Source organism: Oryx dammah, unplaced genomic scaffold, assembly GCF_014754425.2.
Source record: "Oryx dammah isolate SB20612 unplaced genomic scaffold, SCBI_Odam_1.1 HiC_scaffold_18, whole genome shotgun sequence".
Classification (NCBI taxonomy): Eukaryota; Metazoa; Chordata; class Mammalia; order Artiodactyla; family Bovidae; genus Oryx; species Oryx dammah.
Window position 1 is genome coordinate 86,972,306 of NW_024070202.1, and position 19,097 is coordinate 86,991,402.

The 19,097-nt window shown below is 37.9% G+C and overlaps 1 protein-coding gene across 19 annotated transcripts in view; it reads right to left on the reverse strand.

The window, feature by feature from the left end:
• CADPS2 (calcium dependent secretion activator 2) overlaps positions 1 to 19,097 on the reverse strand; it is a 575,633-nt gene that overhangs the window by 11,698 nt on the left and 544,838 nt on the right. For 18 of the 19 annotated variants that reach the window (XM_040259536.1, XM_040259533.1, XM_040259535.1 and 15 more), the window contains one exon: positions 15,922 to 16,029. In XM_040259536.1, coding sequence (XP_040115470.1) covers positions 15,922 to 16,029 — 108 coding nt within the window. Of the gene's footprint in view, positions 1 to 14,864; positions 15,078 to 15,921; positions 16,030 to 19,097 lie in introns of those variants that run through there. The other variant, XM_040259539.1, reaches the window with a different exon arrangement.

Here is a 19,097-nt window from a genome sequence, read left to right on the forward strand (position 1 = left end):
AGGCATCCCCCAGAAACAATTATATTTGATTCTACAAAACAGATCCTCAAAACACAGCATTTTGAAAGTTCTAAAGTGTGGATTTTTTGTTGGTTTGGAATAGGATTAGGGCTATGTTTAGGGAAAACTGAAACCAGTCTATTACATTTAGAATACAGGAAGTGTTCAATCCAATCTACATCTATCAACCAGCTGGACCCAGAGGCATGCAGGAGGACTTAGCAGCTGAGGACTGGCCGTGAACACACCAGAGAAGGACATCAGCAACACAGAAGCTTCGGGGGCTGAGTACCCAGAAGCCCTGTGAGGCTACCATTCACTGGACTGAGCCTCTTGCTCTCTGTATGCCTCAGTCTTCTCATCTGGCATATGAAGGGCAGCTGAGATGAATCTAGCTTTACGATAAGATTCTTATACTCTCCAGAAATACTCTGAGATTAGAAATACTCTGTGATTAGAAACAATATAGCTTGTGATTCTCCTAAAAATGAACTGAAGGGAAAAGTCAAATTGTCTTTTTTAAAAAATGCTGCTTAAATATAGCTTTGTTCATCCAAATATGCAAGTCTAGAATTATAGATGTTTCTATTAGATGTTATTTTGTTTTAAATTTATTCATTTTGGCCTTTTAATGAAGAATAGATATTCTATTAAAATGAAACAATAAAGTATAAAGAAAAATAAATGGAATTTATTAAGAACTGTGAAGCATTATTACTATGATTTTATATTAATAATGCTACATATAATATATTATATATTATATAATAATAATCTGACTATAAAAGTATCTGGTGTTTTTTTTTTTTTTAAATACCTCCATGGGAATTCAAGTGCATCAGTTCAATTTTCATTTGATTCTTATACCAACCGTGATGAGATGGTTCTTATTTTCATTTTGCATGGAAACTGAGCTCACAGAGGTAGAAAACTGAGTTTAGATTAAATCATTTACTTATTTAAGTTTATATAAGTGGCAGGGTTAAGATTCATCTTATATCTATGCTCCAAAGTCTGTGCTCATGACTACTAGGTTATTCCATTTCCTTCTACGAAACAGTCTGTTTCATCAAGGAAGTCTCTGGTTTTTTCAGAACAGTTTGGTATTTGTAGCAGACAACTAAGAAAATAGCTCTATCATTCCTGGTGCTCCCTCATGGGTATAATGCAGGATTATGAAATAATATAGGAGAAGTTGATTGTTCCAAAGAAGTCCATCACATTTTCTTACAAGTTAATGTCATCTACATTTCCAAAGGGATTTAGACACCTGACAATGTAATTACACAATATAATAAATTTTTTTGAAGAACCAGACTGTCTTAGGATAACTAACCAACTGGTTCTTGTGCTATGCATTTCCCACGTTTTCTCCTTAAGTGACATATACTCTAATGCTTATAAAGTGCCATATACTCTAAAACTTAGGGATACTGAGAAAATCTTTTTTCACTGCAACAAAACAAAGCAATGTGGAAAGAAGATCCTAGTTCATTCATGAAGGGATTCGATCTATATGTACAGTTTTCTCATTTTTTTATTTTTAAAATACAGAACATAGAAGAACTTGGTTCATGCTTTTTCCCCTTCCGTGTTCAATAAACTCACTTTTAGGGTGATTTTCATTTTTTTTTAGTTCTATGAGGAAGACTGCAAAGCAGAGTTCATGAGCACTATGGTGTCTATTAAGCAGGAGAAAGTGTAAGAAGTGCTAATGTGGGAGGTTTGGCATATAGTTGGTACCTAATAAATGCTTGTTGAATGATGAAACATTTTTCCTACTCTTGAAGTTCAGTACTTTTTTCCATTCTTTTTTAAAATGCATGAATGTAATAACTAAGAAGCTTCCAGATGCATTCAATCCTCTTCAATCATAAAACAGGGTAAGTTATATAATAGGGTAAGTTCCAGAAACTGGGGGTTGCACAAGCTTTTTTCCACTCACCTCTATTTTATTAACTCCAAATTTCATTTCTCCCAAAATATCCTGAAAGTAATATTACTAAGCTAGCCTATCTATCCTCACACTTCACAAAGAGCATTAAAATCAATACTATTCTTCATTCTTCATTATCATCAAGCAGGCAAGTGCCTTTGTAAATTTATTCTGCGGTTCTCTTCCTGGTGCTAAAACGACCAGGGATTACAAAGTGAAAATTTCAGATCATCAGTTGTTTCCCCCTCCCCTACTTAATGACAAATGATGGAATGCATACTGGTTGGGCTAATCTTTTGACTAATCAATGGTTTGGCTGAACACAGTGGTCAACCCAGTTACAACGGTATGTGTACTAGTTTGGGATGCAGACATAGACTGTGAATGATTTATTTGGGCATAAGAGCTGTTCACTTGGTTCAGTGACTCATTTTGTGTACTATATATAAAAGTTTGGTCAATAGTGCATTTAAATCAATAATGTAGGATCTGGATAAAAATAAATTAGACTCCTGGAATTTCTATTGAATGGTACAAGTTTGAGATAAAACCTCAGTCTGAGAATGAATGGTTAGCCAGTATTTTTCCTTCAGTTTCCTTATAAAAAATAGGGAAAAATTATTCCAAAGGTCCTTTTCCAGAGTGTTGTAGGGACAGAAGTAAACAGTTATCCCTCTGTTTCTGACTCATGGTGCACTCTCACAAGAAATGAGTGATCTGCTGGTCTGGTAGATACTGGGTTTCTCTATATCTACAAGTTTTGGGTAAGTCAATCCCTCTCTTGAGACTTTTATCCCCACTTACATTTCATTGGCCAGATTCATGACATTGAAGACTCTGTTTAACCATCATTTCTCCTATGAAGCCAACACTATCTCTTACCAGGTAGAATTAGAAGCTCCCGTATTTTCTGCCTCTAAATCTCTGTACATGTGTCTGTAGAAATACTGCACAATGTGCTCTATATCTGCCTCAACAGGATGTGAGTATCCATAAGGCAGAAACTGAGTCTTTTTATTAATATCTCTAGCCCTTAGCAGAATGTCCAGCACATAACATGTGTTACACATTTTTTGAGGGACTGAATGCTTTTAAAATATTTGGAGATATAAACTGTTGCACATATAATAGTGGCAGGGCAGCTTTTCAATAGACAAAGGATAATATCAGAGCCAGAGGAACTGTTGACTTGAATGAAACATTTCATTAATAGCAAAATAATTTAATGAATGCTAAAGTTGCAGGTATCACCAAAAAGTAAACAACTGCAATTGGCTAATGAAATTTAACACACGACTAAAACGGAACTGAAAATGTCTAATTTCATTGTAGGTGATGAACTAAGTAAAGGAGAAAGTACTGTAAACTAATGAACCCCCATGCCTAGGTACATATAAGAATATCCACATATAGGAAATCAACACTTCACTGGAAGGACTGATGCTGAAGCTCCAATAATTTGGCCACCTGCTATGAAGAGCCAACTCATTGGAAAAGACCCTGCTGCTGGGAAAGATTGAAGGCAGGAGGAGAAGGAGACGAAAGAGGATGAGATGGTTGCATGGCATCACTGACTCAATGGACATGAGTTTGAGAAAACTCCAGGAGATAGTGAAGGACAGGCAAGTCTGGAGTGCTGCAATTCATGGGATCACAAAGAGTCAGACACAATTTAGCAACTGAAAGACAACAACACAACATATATATTCTTACACACAAAGATATGATAACATTATATGTGCTCAGAGGTTGATGTGCTCAGCTCCAGACTGGTTTTTCAGAGTCTGTCATGCATGCGGCGAACCACCTTTCCAGCATATGTTCAGGGGTATTAGCAGCTGTTCATGGAGGATATCAAAGGCTGTGGGGCTACCTAGTGTGGAGCGTCAATGCTGCCTTGTGAGTTTTCACCACTAAATGACATGTCCTGGGTGCCTTTAGTGCTTGCTGGTCTTGTGAGAGGTGTATAAAAAGGCAGAGAACCACCATGCTGTGGCACTGTGACTCAGACTTGAGTCTGAGTGAACATGAAGAGCCCTCCTGGGAGGTGGCATAAGCCTGGTTTTTCAGCAGAGAACCTCTGAAGGGTAGAGAGGGAGAGCGTGCCCTTGTTGCACCGTCATGGCATTTGATATTGCAAGCACTAGAGTTAGGTACAACTGTTGAATCAGCTCTACATCCTGGCAGGTTTCCATTCATCCACTTGTAACAGAGAGAAATAAAAACAAGTCAAAGATACTCACTATCTATTTGAACACTTGCTCAATTTTAATTCTCCACAGTATACTATTTGGAAAAAAAACCCAACAATGTCTATTCAGTAGATGAAAATGTGAAACATTTTAATGTAGAAGTTAACTGTTTCAAAAGACCCATTTGACCATAAGAATGTAACTTCCCTTATTAGAGCAGGAACTTGGTCTATCTTACCTAACACTGTATTCTCAGCCTCTAGCAGTGTGTGGCTTCGAGAAAGTAAATACTAGCTGTATGATAAAATAATAAAAGGGATTTTGATTTCCTACTTTAATTAGAATCCTACCAAGTCATTGTGACAGAGATACTCAACAATGTGGGACAAAACCAATGCCTAACCTTTTAAATTTTTTTGGCTGTGGAGCATGTGGGATGTTATTAATAGTTCCCTAACCAAGGACTGAACCTGTGCCATTTGCTTTGCAAGTGTGGAGTCTTAACCACTGGACCACCAGGGAAGTCTCTATGCTTAACCTTTCAGTCCCAATATTTACCACCATTTCTTACACATCCCAATTGAAAGGTCAGTTGGATTTGTTTTCTAGATCTTCTATACCCAAAACATCAAATGGATGAACATTTGACATTAATAAACATACATTTTATGTGTATAATATAGGCAGTAACTAAGGGGAAAGGAAAGGAAAATGAAGTCGCTCAGTTGTGTTTGACTCTTTGCGACCCCATGGACTGTAGCCTACCAGGCTTCTCAGTTCATGGATTTTCCAGGCAAGAGTACTGGAGTGGGTTGCCATTTCCCTCTCCAGGGGATCTTCCTGACCCAGGGATCCAACCCAGGTCTCCCACATTGCAGGCAGACACTTTATCATCTGAGCCACCAGGAAAGCCAGAACTAAGGGGAAAGTCAACAAGAAATGTGGCGAGTATATGGAGCAAATATATGAGGATCAGTAGAGCAAGTATGGGAAAAATTTCCATGAGAATGTATAAATAGGAATGTGTACAGCCACATTCAAATACTATATCCTATTCCTGGCAAATAGAAGGGAAACAATGGAAAGTAACAGACTTTATTTTGTTGGGCTCCAAAATCACTTCAGATGGTGACTATAGGCATGAAATTAAAAGACACTTGGTCCTTGGGAGAAAAGCTATGACAAACACAGACAGCATATTAAAAAGCAGAGATATCACTTTACTGACAAAGGCCTGTCTAGTCAAAGCTATGGTTTTTCCAGTAGTCATGTATGGATGTAAGAGTTGGACCATAAAGAAAGCTGAGCGCCAAATAACTGATGCTTTTGAACCGTGTGTTGAAGAAGACTCTTGAGAGTCCCCTGGACTGCAAGGAGATCAAACCAGTCACTTCTAAAGGAAATCAGTCCTGAATATTCATTGGAAGGGCTGATGCTGAAGCTGAAGCTCCAATACTTTGGCTACCTGATGAGAAGAACTGACTCATCTGAAAAGACCCTGCTGCTGGGAAACGTTGAAGGCAGGAGGAGAAGGGGGTGGCAGAAGAAGCAATGGTTGGATGGCATCACCAACTTGATGGACATGAGTTTGAGTAAGCTTCTGGGAGACGGTGAAGGACAGGGAAGACTGGTGTGCTGCAGTCCATGGGGTCGCAAAGAGTCAGACACGACTTAGTGATTGAACAACAACAACGAATTCCTGACTCTAAAAGCCTAAGCATGACACAGAGTATTTTGAGAAGCTTCAAAGGACAGCCCCCCAAAAGATTAAAGGGCTAGAAAAGGGGCCTATGATGAGAAGTAGAGCAAATAGGGATTATTTATCCTGGAGTAGACAAAGATGACAGGTGTCTTACTAACAGTCTTCATATATAGGAAGGATTATTCCCTAGAGATGCTGGCTACCTGCTTTTTGTTCTCCACTGAGAAGAAAAGGGGAAATGGGCTTAAAAAACAGCATGAAAAATTTAGGTGAGGTAAGGATTAGAACTTGCTTTATTTCAAATAAAACATTTTGCCCATTTTAAGAGAGTGAAATTTAGATAGTGTCTTATGTAGGGCTGGGCTGAGATAAAGAAATTGAGGGCTCTTGAGTTTAGGTAAGTACCTGTGAAAATTGTTTATATAGTTTCCTTTCAAGAAATTTAACAAACACCCCGTTGTGCCACAATGATGTTGGTTTACTACAACAGCTGCTTCCTGACACAGACTTTGTTTTTAGTCGGACTTAGTCAGTGGTGGCATTCTGGCTGCCACTCCTGTGCTCACTTGTGAATGGCACCAACCGTGTAGATGAGGCTGCAGGGGAGGCTTGCAGAGGGCATGTTTGATGGAGGAGGAGATCAAAAAGCAACCACAGAAAATGGCTTTAAAACCATGTGTCATTTGCTTATGTAGTCGGGTTTGAAGAGAAGGAGAATGGTAGCCACCATTTCTATGAAAACATCACACTGGCCAATTGATGGCGATGGCTAGTCTCAGGGGAGCCCTGAGTAGTTTCATTAATAAGTCACTGGTAGCCAGCTGCAGTGCAAGCATGCAAAGCCACCGAGGGAAAGCCAGGCTCTGTGTGGAGAAGCAAGAGTTTCCAGACCATCATCCATGTGAAAGCAGCAAGCAATCAATACTAAATAACTTTTGAACTGCTCAACATGTTGCTTGTAATTATTTCAACTATCTTTGATAAAATCAGGAGTGGGAATATTCTGATTTCTTCCATGACTATTAAGTTACTGTCACTGGCTTGGATGAATGAAAGCAAATACACATTTATGCATTTGATGTTTAGAAAAATTTCTTGAGGAAAATGCAAGTTTTGACATCTTCCATTCATCAGAGAGAGTTTTACCATGGTGAAGTGATTTTAAGTGATCAACCCCAATTTTTTTTCTCCTATTCAAGCAAAAACCTCAGATCAGTTCACAAGTGAGATTTTTTTTTTTTTTTAATTCTGAGCACAATTAAAGGTGAGTTAAGGCTCTGGTGGAAATCTAAAGAGCATCAGCAAATCTGAGCACTGCTCAGCTTTTGAATTGCTTTCCTACTTCTTAGTTCTTTTAAATGGTTTTCTATGGCAGGAACATTTTTCTTAATTAGTCACAGCTAATTAGTGTTCTGGCATAGACAAGTAATCAGAAATGTCAGAGCTGCAAGGCTACATCTCCCTAATCCTTTGATAATAATTTAGCCTCCTGGGAGGGCCCCAAGCTGCGGTAAGTAGTGACTGACAATAAGGCAAAATTAGGTGGGCAGCAGACCATTAGGATAGAAAAATAAAAAGCACTACCCGATCCCGCTGAGCACCATCAGGCAACTAACTGCACTGCCAGATGAGGTGCCTGTTTAAGCCTGTGTTGTTAATTAGCCTGATTCTACCAGACCTGCCACATATGTCCAGGTGCCTCATGCAAAGATGTGTATTTCTGGGCATGTGCCAAATGACAATTGTGTCCCGTGATCACATTTCAAGAATCTAAGGGAGAAGTCCACATATTTCTTGAAGATTCTTTTGAATTATCAAAGAAATAAGATCAACCGGCTACAATACATTTTTTTCTTGTGGAGTTTCTTTTAGGCAATTAGGCACGCTGAGCTCAGGTTTCTTAGGTCTTCATTCACCAACAGCTTAGATTCAAATAAGGGCCTTTGGCCGTGAGGAGCCGCGTCTGGACTTGCCAAAGTCATTCTGGCATACACTGTACATCTAAAGCAGATTCTTTCATAAATTCTTACACTTACAAATGATAACTCAACATTAAAATAAAGATGATTAACTAAAATGAATGAGCTTCAATTCGAGAGCAGAGGTTTTGAAGAGAAATAAACTTTGGGGTGGGGGAGGAGAAGCAGGTAAGGAGCAAGGTTTGTATGTCATTTGCTAAAACAGACGTGACCATATACAGAACAAGTGTTGACTACAACCGTCTTAAAAGAGATCAAACAACTTCTATGTGAATACAAATACTGTGGATAAAATAAAGTGGGAACAAATACATACAATTACATTAAAAAACACCCCCTGGAAAACAGTATATTAAAGCTGCTAAATAAGAAATTGTTAAAATGTAGGAGAGGCGACATGAACACGGATAAGAAACAGTCAAGCTTCTGATCTACCTTTAGTGCATAAGGTGACCCCAGGGTACAGGACATAACAGTGGGTAGAAATAAATGATCTTGGTCTCAAGTACATCACTGAGCTTACACCATTCATCTTTTCTAGTGATGGAAAAGCAAAATAATGGTTAGGACATGAGAATGATAGTAACGTTTGATTTTGATTGTTGATAGGAAAATCAGGGATGGGTCCAAGTTAATGTTTTATATTTGACTTCTTTTTACATAGAGACAACATTGAAGAGAAAATACTCTGTAATCAGAATCTATACTGATTTAGTGGTTCCCAGCCTTTTTGGCACCAGGGACTAGTTTCGTGGAAGACAATTTTTCTATGGACTGGGTTGGGGGGTAGGGTTTTGGAATGATTCAAGAAGATTACATTTATTGTACCCTGTATTCCCATTATTATCACATCAGCTCCACCTCAGATCAGCAGGCATTAGATCCCTGAGGTTGGGGACCCTTGGATATAACAACTTGTTTGTCACTTGAAAGTGAAATAACATTGAAAACAGGAAAACTGTTATTTTAAAATCGACAGTCATATATAAACGAATGTATCGATAATATTATGGAATTATAAGAAATGCAAGAAGGCAAAGAAGCTCTCTCAATGGGTCTTACTGGGTTCTAGCCTTTGTTTGTAATGTGGCTGGTTACACACATAAAGAAATTCATCCAAGGAATATGACTGAAAGAGTAGACAGTCAGTTCTAAATATATTCTACTATCTATTAATAGCAGCCATTCTTGCTCATGTTCTGTGGATTTCAAGTATTTCTGGAAAACCAATGAAATTAATTTAATTTTTAAATAAATCAAGAATAGTAGCATCAATCTTACTGAGGATGAATAAATTCTTGAATCAGAAAGTTTGGGCATGGGTGTGAAACACTGAACTCAAAAACTTTGAGCATTTCCTCCCTTTTTTATTTGGGAGTCCAGAGATAAACAAGAGGTAGAAGTGCAAACTTAGTTTTATTCTGAAAAGCATATTCACTTGCAAGAGTTTCATTTTTTCCCCCTTTACCATATCTTAAAATGGCCATGAACTTACTGACATTTTTGAAGTCAGTTTTACTTAAAATGCTTAGAGTTTCTTTACCAAAAAGAATCCTTTTCAAGGAAAGTCCTGAAAATTAATCCTTTACAAAGCACTATGTGGATGAATATTACTGATTAACTATCATTTAAAGGATTACTTTTAACTTTAGAAGACATCACAATACAATTAAAAAAAAATCTTGTTGAGATGAAACTCCTCAACAATTAAATATTTAATCAGTTTATAACATAAGAGAATGTTTAATCTGCATGATTTACCAATTAAAGACTGCACCCTGATGTGTCTTCAGCAACATGAGAGCTAAAACAAAATTGTCTCAGAGGGTCTCAAGATGGGCAATGTCTTGTAAAGGCACAAACGTTTAGAGAGTTAGGTACATTTAGTGTCTCTCCCAGACAACGGGATACACTTCTGTTGACCCCTACTAGCCTCAGCATTTGGGATATTCTTGGACATTATAAGTGACCACAGAGGGTGCTCTTGTGACAATTACTGTGAGCGTCAGTTTTGATTTCTGAAACATCACGATTTTTCAACCCAGAGACTCAAAGTTCTCTGGGAAAGTGTCCAGCCTCTCTGCTGACCCATGTTTCCTGAAACCTGACAGTGTGAGAAGAAACCTCATAGTAGGCATTAAAAATGGGATTTGTGCTGCATGCTCAGTGGCATCTGACTCTGCAACCCTATGGACTATAGCCTGCCAGGCTCCTCCGTCCATGGGATTTTAAAGGAAAGAATTCTGCAGTGCGTTGCCATTCCCTTCTCCAAAGAAAGAATTAGAAAAGCATTGCCATGGTTTTATATTAGGATCAGACAAGTTGTAAATGGTTTTGATTTGCTAGCATTTTTTAAACAGCTACTGACAATGATGTTTTATAAGTTGGGATAAGAGAGATTACCTATAAAGCATAACTTCTGGTAAATCCATATTCTCTTGTGCTAGAAAACTTCCTTTAAATTTCTCTGACCCAGATAAGACACAGTTTTTTAATGTGTCTTAAGGGAAGAGTCGGACACGACTGAAGTGACTTAGCAGCAGCAGCAGCAAGGTAAATTTAACATGTGAGATGTTTTTTCCCATTGGCTAAATTCAAAATACAATGAAAATCACTAAGTTTAATTCTTTTCTTTTTTAAAAGTATAGTCAAAGCTATGGTTTCTTTCCAGTAGTCATGTATGGATGTCATTGGAAAAGATCCTGATTCGGGGAAAGACTGAAGGCAAAAGGAGAAAGGGGTGGCAGAGGACGAGATGGTTAGACAGTATCTTGACTCACTGGACATGAATATGAGCAAACGCCAGGAATTAGCAAAGGACAGGGAAGCCTGGCATGCTGCAGTACATGGGGTCACAAAGAGTTGGACATGACTTAGTGACTGAATAACAACAAAATAGTTGCTATATAATATTATATTAAGGCTTCCCAGGTGGCGCTAGTGGCAAAGAACTCTCCTGCGAATGGAGGAGACATACGAGATGTGGGTTCAGTGCTTGGGTTGGGAAGATCCTTTGAAGGAGAACATGGCAATCCACTCTAGTATCCTTGCCTAGAGAATCCCATTGACAGAGCAGCCTGGCAGGTCACACACCACAGGGTTGCAAAGAGTCAGATGTGACTGAAGCAACTTAGCACACACACAATATTGTATATTACAGGTGTACATGTAGTAACTTACAAATTTTAAAGGTTATACTACATTCAGGGAAGCCCAACCTGCTGCTGTCTATGGGGTCACCAAGAGTCAGACATAATGACTGAACAACAACAGTTGCTATAAAATATTGGCTTTATTTCTCATGTTGTACAAAATAAGCTATAAGAATATATTGTGCAATTCCGGCAATATTATATTCACATATAGATTTCAGTATGCGTACCACTTGACAAGCAAAGACAGCCTCCCTTTAAGATATTCTGGTCATTCTGAAAGACTTAACATGAATACAGAATATACGGGTTCCAACTATTTTTCTACCTGTAGGATTCAGAACCATGGTGGTAGCTGTATAAAATATCAAATGACATTCTTTATGTAGAATCTCTTTTCTACTTATCTACTGTAACTGCTACTGCTTCTTGCTTTCACCTGGCTATCACAAAAACACTTTAGAACTGTCTGCTACTCTGAGGTGCAAGACTTGGCATGCAAGCAACCCAGTACCTTTTGTCGCCACTGCTAAAATTAGAACTATTTAAAATCTGGAAGGGATTTCAGAAACCATCTGGAGTTCTAGACCAACTTCTTTGGTTTACATGTGCTATCTGTACTGAGTTTCAGACAGGTGACAGAACTTCTTGAAGCGCACTTATCCAGTCAATGGCAGAACTGTGGCTAGAACTCAGGTTTCTGGATTCCTGGTCCAGTCCTCTTCCTCCAAACACTGTTTTATCATTTCAAATTCTGTAAATCTGAAGCTGTTGTTCAGTCACTCAGTCATGTCTGACTCTTCATGCCCCAAGGACTGGAGCACTCCAGGCTTCCCTGTCCTTCAGCATCTCCCAGCGCTTGCTCAAACTCATGTCTATTGAGTTGGAAGTATGGTAGGCATAAGGTGGACTTTGAAACTAGAGTGACACAATTTCAAAGTCTGATTTAGTATGTAACAAGTCTTTTATCATCTCTGGATGGGACATTTCTTAACCTGAAAATAAGGCTAAAATGGGGGTGACAGGATCTACCCACAGGGCTTCCCAGGTGGTGCCGGTGGTAAAGAGCTCACTTGCAATGCAGGAGACAAAAGAGACCCAGGTTCAGTCCCTGGGTCAGGAAGATTCCCCTGGAGAAGGAAATGGCAACCCACTCCAGTGTTCTTGCCTGGAGAATCCCATGGACAGAGGGGTCTGGTGGGCTACAGTCCATGGGGTCACAAAGAGTCGGACATGACTGAAGTGACTTGGCATGCATGCAAGCATCTACCCAGGTTAGAGATGACACAGGTCAAGAACCTAGCACATTTCCTGGTACATGGAGGTGCCCTAGGAATAGCAGTGATGACAGGTAAGGCCACAATTATAATTTTGACACTTTGAAAAAAATTAGGAATGTATTGGGTTGGCCAAAAAGTTTGTTCGGTTTTAAGTAACAATAAAAGTCATGTTTTTTTCATTTTCACGATGAATTTTACGGAACAATGTATTCACTCACTGAACAACTTTTTGGCCAACCCAATACCTTAGTCAAACCCAGTACCTTCTATTAAATATGGTATCTGCCATCATCTACTGAACATTTTTCTGAAGTTATTTCTGTTTAAAATAGAAAGTGTTTTATAAGTTTAACTTATGGAGCGAAGCAGAATGTCTTGATATCTGTTCTGATATTAACCATGATCTTCAAATGATACTTTAGTTTTAATACTTCAAGATTTGACCTAAAAGTCTAAGATGATGCTATTTATGGCCTTTTAGATAATATATATTTTAGTCACCTCCCTCTTTCACACATTGAAGAAACCAAAAAACCTCCACTGAAGCTGAAACAATAATCCCAGCAATGCAAGATGCCCCAGAAGAAGGGTGATGGTGCATGGCTGTGTGGGCCGCTCATGGACAATGACAGGAGGCACCATTCTCCTTCACGGCACAGCCCCGAAACAACAGACACGAATCTAGGGCAGTGCCCATCTTTTTGGACCTTAGTCACTGGAACCATTATTTAAACAGAACCCTACGGTATGTAGTCAGAAATATTAGGAACTATTATCAGGCTTCCCAGATGGCGCTAGTGGTAAAGAACCTGCCGGCCAATGCAGGAGACACAAGAGGTTTGAGCCCCTAGTCAGGAAGATTCCCCTGGAGAAGGGACTGGCCACCTGCTCCAGTATTTTTGCCTGGGAAATCCCATGGACAGAGGAGCCTGGCGAGCTACAGTCCACAGGGCTGCAAAGAGTCAGACATGACTGAGCACATATCTCCCTTCAAATTAGGGACTATTAAGATGCTTCATTAATCAAAAAGATTTTAAGATCAGGAACACCATGAGTAATTTATTATTACTCTTAGGACAAGTTTCACAAAATTTTCAGCAGTCTTTTCCATGCATGGGGCATCACGCAGTAAAAGATTCTTTAGTAAAACCCCTGATTTCTTTTTTAAAGCGTTGGTATCAGAGGCAGGATCAGTGTTTTGTAGAATAATTGATTTATGTAGATATATTAGTATATATTCTAAAATGAAGCAAATTTCTTTTGGATAAAAAGCATATCCTTTATAAGGAATTAAGCTCTCATACTGTAGCCCCTGTACTCTTATCTAGGTTGGTTAAAACCACTATGTAATGACTCACTGCTGTGTGCTGTGTGTATGTGTACACATTTTCCTTTGCATCTGATGGTGGGAGGCTCCATTCCCTTACTTACTCAGGAAACACTTTAATTGGAATAGCAAAAGTTTGTCACTGATGCCTGAATAAAATTGTTCCTTTCAATCTTTTATCTGTAATAGACTCAGGTTGCTAATAGTATTTATAGGGTCATTATTTTCAACTGCTTCTTGACACCTAACAATATTATTTTAAGCTATAGCCAAGTGAATTTCCAATAATTATATAATGTCTCTTGGTAATGATTTGTTGCTTAAGATACACATTCTACTTTACCTTTCAACACATACTTGATAACCTCTCATTTACTAACTGTAATTGAGGCAAATTCAGTCTTGGCTAATTAGGGGCTTTAGTACCCCTCATCTATGTTATTCTTGATGACATATCAATAGAAGTAGAGTCTACTTTTTTGTTTTTAATTACAGTAATACAAGTGTGCAACTTAAAAATATTAGAATGTTTAAGGACACTGTAACTATTTTACAAATAACAAGTCCAGTGTCCTACTGGGGATATTCAAAACGACAAAACCTTCACAAGCAAAACAGAATGGTTTTTTGTTATGGGTTCCTTTTAGAAGCAAACCTACAGCCATGCCTGATGCTTAGGCATTGGAAGGAAAGTGCAATATACACCTATAGCCATGACAATAGAACGAGAACATCATTTTAATGTTGGCCTCCTGGCATCTACTTTAGTTAGCTCCCTTTGTCAATTGCTGCCATACAAAAGTCTCAAAAAAGTTTGGTGAATGGAGGGGAGTGGAAGTGGGAAATATTTTTATGAAGAAAGAAATTCTACCTCTGTTACAAACTGAGAATGAGTTCTGTAGTAAAAAGGTCACTAAGACAAAAAATTGAAGATGTTAAGAAGTGTGTAACACACAGAGACACACACACAGACATGCGTAGTGGCCTATTTGTAGAATGACTCTACCATTTTTTCAACATAGAAAATGTGCTTCCACTATACCAAGAAGAAACATAATGGGAAGAACATAAACTCGTCTTTTCTGTTCACCATGTTTGAAAATTACCACATAAGCAAAAAAAAGTAAGAGAACTTGGAAGTGAAACATATGCTCGTAAATTCAGAGCAATACCAAATGGAAGCAGAAGTTGCTAATACGGTTTCAGTATTTTGTAAAAGAGCCAGCTGGATGGATGATAATTTTTCTACCCCTGCAGGGCATCAAAGCTTTTCGGAAATCATTCTCTTCACACATATTAACACTTAGCTTATTAAAACAGATGATACTTTTATTGTAAAGCAGCCTGGGTAGAGGCTAGAAACATAAACTATGAAAGAGAAGGCTCATTTTGACCACCCAGCCCGACAAACAGCAAACACTGACACGACAGACCATGGTGGAGAGGATGACGTAGCAAGACCTTCTGCAACTGCCACAGCTGAAGTGTCACCACGAAGCCCGTGAATTGCTGTTGTGAAAACATTTGCAGTAACTTGCATAATTAAATGAAACTGCCAGAAAAGCATTTCTAAAATGCAGAGAAGATGTACATAAATAAATACAGTTCAGAGCAAATATTACACATCAGAATCAGCAATGGAATGGATTATGCAAAGTTATGTCATCAGCAAAGTACCATTTCCTTTGAACTGACTGCTACCTAATTACAAATAAGTGACAACATTGTTATTGAAATGGACTGCTCTCTTAGTCTCTTTTACAGATACTCAGTGGATGAAACTTGGGGATCAAGGCATCTAAAACTACAACCTCCCCTTCCTAGGAGCTGCCATGCCTCTGTGAAGACCTCCATGAGACAGGAGCAGCATTCTATCTGTTAGCAAACCTTAGTACTGGAAAACAAGATGAAAAGGCACACTAACAGTACAGTGGCAGATATCTGGCTTTACTGCAACTTATTTCTTTGTTTGCATGAAGAATATCATATTGACTTAAGAAAAACTTTTATACTAGGGGCCAAATACACTACAGTATGATTCTGTTTACGGATTGCTGCAAAGGCAAGTGATGTAAGCTGTATGCAATGGTAAACTGGATATCATCTTGCTTGCTAAAATGAACCTTTGAATGATTTTGAGATTCTCATTCTAATAGTGACAGTTTTCAAGTATAGGAAAAAAAAATCTATGAAGACTTCTGTCAGCAGTCAAAGAAACAAAACAATAAACTATTAGCTGTGTAGAAGAAAAAAAAGGAAGAAAGAGTGATTTGCAGACACACCCTCAAAATGCAACTTTTCCCTTCGCAGTACATCTACAATGCCAGCTGGCTCTGGAAGAGTAGCTACTTACATCGAACAACTTTTCTATGTACATTTCCTCATTGACCTTTTCTCGAAGAATGTCTTGATTTTGCCGAACAAACATAATATAGGTATCTGCCAGATCCATTCCTGGTTTCTGTTGTGAGGGAAAAGCACGGGGAATAGAACAATATTAGGTTTTGATTGTGAAAATTTATTTAATCACCACCCTAGAAAATCATTCATTGTATCATTTCAAAAGTTACACTAGAAAAATATGCTTAAGATCAACGATTGTCATTGTTCAGCTGCCTAGTCGTATCCGACTCTTTGTGACCCTATGGACTGCAGCCCTCCAGACCTCTCTGTCCCTCACCGTCTCCTGAAGCTTGCCCAAGTTCATGCCCATTGCATCAGTAATTTAAAAAAAAATCAACAATGGACACCTTCAAATTCCATAAGTAAATAAAAGTTTATTATTGAGGCCTATAACTTGAGGTCATAGTTATTGTTCACCATTTAGATGATTAGAAATATGTGCTTGTAAGATAGTAGATACCTTTTTTAAAAAATGGCTACCTTGCAAAGCCAATATGCTGAGTATAAATAGATTAATTTTTCCAAAAATTCCCATAATCAATAATCATTTCTTAATTGCAAATACAACTTCTTTTTCATCATTTCTGGCTGGTTTATCCATATATATATACTTAAAAAATGTTAGCTTTCCTTGGGTTGCCTTCTTCAACTACTATGGGTGTTCAAGGAATACAAAATAAGTTTTCTTATTAGGAAGATATTGAACAAAAAACACTTAATGCATTACAAAATAAAACACAAATCAAAATTTGGTGGGTTATCCATTGCTTATGCTCATCCATATTTATCAATACTACCTCAAGGACTTATATTATTTTAGAAATGCGGTAAGACTATGGATGAACTAGTCTCCTATGAAGAGTCAAAGGTGTGGACTAGCTAACTTTCCAAAGTTATCCAGCATTTCACATCTTCTAATGTTAGATGAGACAAGGCAGTTAATAAAAGTCCTCCTTGCTATGGAATCTACAAAATCTGCACAAGGAGGGGACAAAACTCTGAATGGTTCCTCAGGAGTATTCCTTCTAAACTTATCTTTAGTTCTTTATAGAGTTTCACATAGCTTGACTAGATGATTTGTATACTCCATACCTGGAGTGGATTCATGGTCTGTACTGAGTTATTCATTTAATTAGAATAGGGTAATAATATGATGAAATGGTAAAATTGATGCCCAAATCAGTCAGTCAGTTGTGCATCATTTCATATCTGTAGGATGCACTTATATCAGCCATCAATGGACTCTTCACAAAAGTAAACACCATAAGGAAATCAGGTGAAAGAGGATGTGAATCATTTAACTATTCAGGAAGATCCCCTGGAGAAGGAAATGGCAAACTACTCCAGTATCCTTGCCTGCAAAATCCCATGGATAGAGGAAGCTGGTGGGCTGCAGTTCATGGGGTTGCAAAGAGCTGGGCATGACTGAGCAACTAACACACTGCAGAAAAACAAGATATGCCTCTGAGTGAGGTTAGGGCAGTGGTCATGCCTTTTCCTTAAATGAAAGACAGAAAGTTCTTATCACTTCTTTTTTTGGGGGTAGGGATAATAGTTTATATACAATGATAAAACTGCCTATCTCTTAACCAGTGCACAGTACAGACATTGGCATATCTCATTAATAAAAGTTAATTTGACTTTTTGCTAACAGAGTTATTTCTGGGCAATGAAAATCCCAGGAAGTACTTACTGTTCTTATACTTAGCTTAAAGGGAAATTTATATCACATACACTGAAGGATACTTTCAAACATAACCTTGATATAACAAAATCCACGACTAGTTATAACCAGAAACAACTATTTATATAAATGTCTTTATTAATCTTTCCTTCAAGAGCATTCCTACACAATGCAGAAAATATATTCCAAACTTACCAAACTCATTTTACTGTTTTTCTACATAATTCTCATCAGCAATGTTTGAAAGTTTAAATAATTGCAAGGATACTCAAGAGAAACCTAGGTGATTTTCTCCTTTGGGGGCAAGTGGTGTTATACTGAGATTTCCAGTGAAAAGGCAGGGTAATTTGTACAGGATTATTAGCTATTATTAACAGTTGAAGCCCATAAAATAAGCATCTCTCTCAAACTTTGTCAAAACACTAAAAATTAGTACATTCAGAAAACATTCTGCTGCAGAATGAAAATGACAGAATAATTTTCTACATATGATAACAAGTCAGTTCCACCTGTGAGTTTCAGTCAAGTGCTTGGAAAGGAAATACTATGATATGTATAATACCAAGGCAGCAGGGTTTTGCCCCGCTGGACTGAGAGTTAAAGAATAAACACATGTGAGGCTTGCCTCCTCCACCATTTCTCCTCACCCCATTTTTATTTCTGCCTTTCAAAAGAGAGGTATGCTTATAAGTTTATAATAGTTAAACACTGGACCCATCAGACTCACTGGAAACTGAGTTATAGCCAGGTGAAATGGAGAATGATGCCTTTATACACCTGCCACAGACTCGGAAGGTAATTTTCTGTTTCCTTGATCACTTTTAAGATAACATTAGACATCATGAAACATTGTCCAGGAAAAACGTATCTTTTGCCACCTGAAACTAACAAACACTTTACAATTTAAGCCTAAAAGAAAACTCTGTGCTATTCCCTTTGGCAGACCGAAGGGCTGTAATACTGAAATGTGTAAGCTGAGACAGTTCTACAACTAAGAAAATTAGAATCCCTAGTTGGAGGTGTGAAGTAAGGCTCATTTAAGTTTATTTCAACAAATTAAGTGTCGTCTTTTTCTTCTTGAAATTACATTTTCTCCCCTTTGGCAAATTAAGCTCTGCTTGCCTAGTAAACAAAACCTACAATTTTTACATTCCTCATTAGCATTATTTCTTCCTTTATCTTTGAGCTGTTTACCTATTCTTGAAACTGTGACATACGGGAATTTCACACCTAGTGAATATATTTTCATGTAGCTTGTGGCATGAAACTATAATCATTAAAAGAATATACACAAGTAAGAATAACTGCAACAGCTGGTGACATTTACCAATTAGAATTATAGTTCTTTAAAACACTTTATCGTTCCTTTGGTGTAGGAAGGGTAATTATCTCTGATAAATTGCTGAAAAAGATATAATTTTCCTTTTAAACAGTTTCTACTT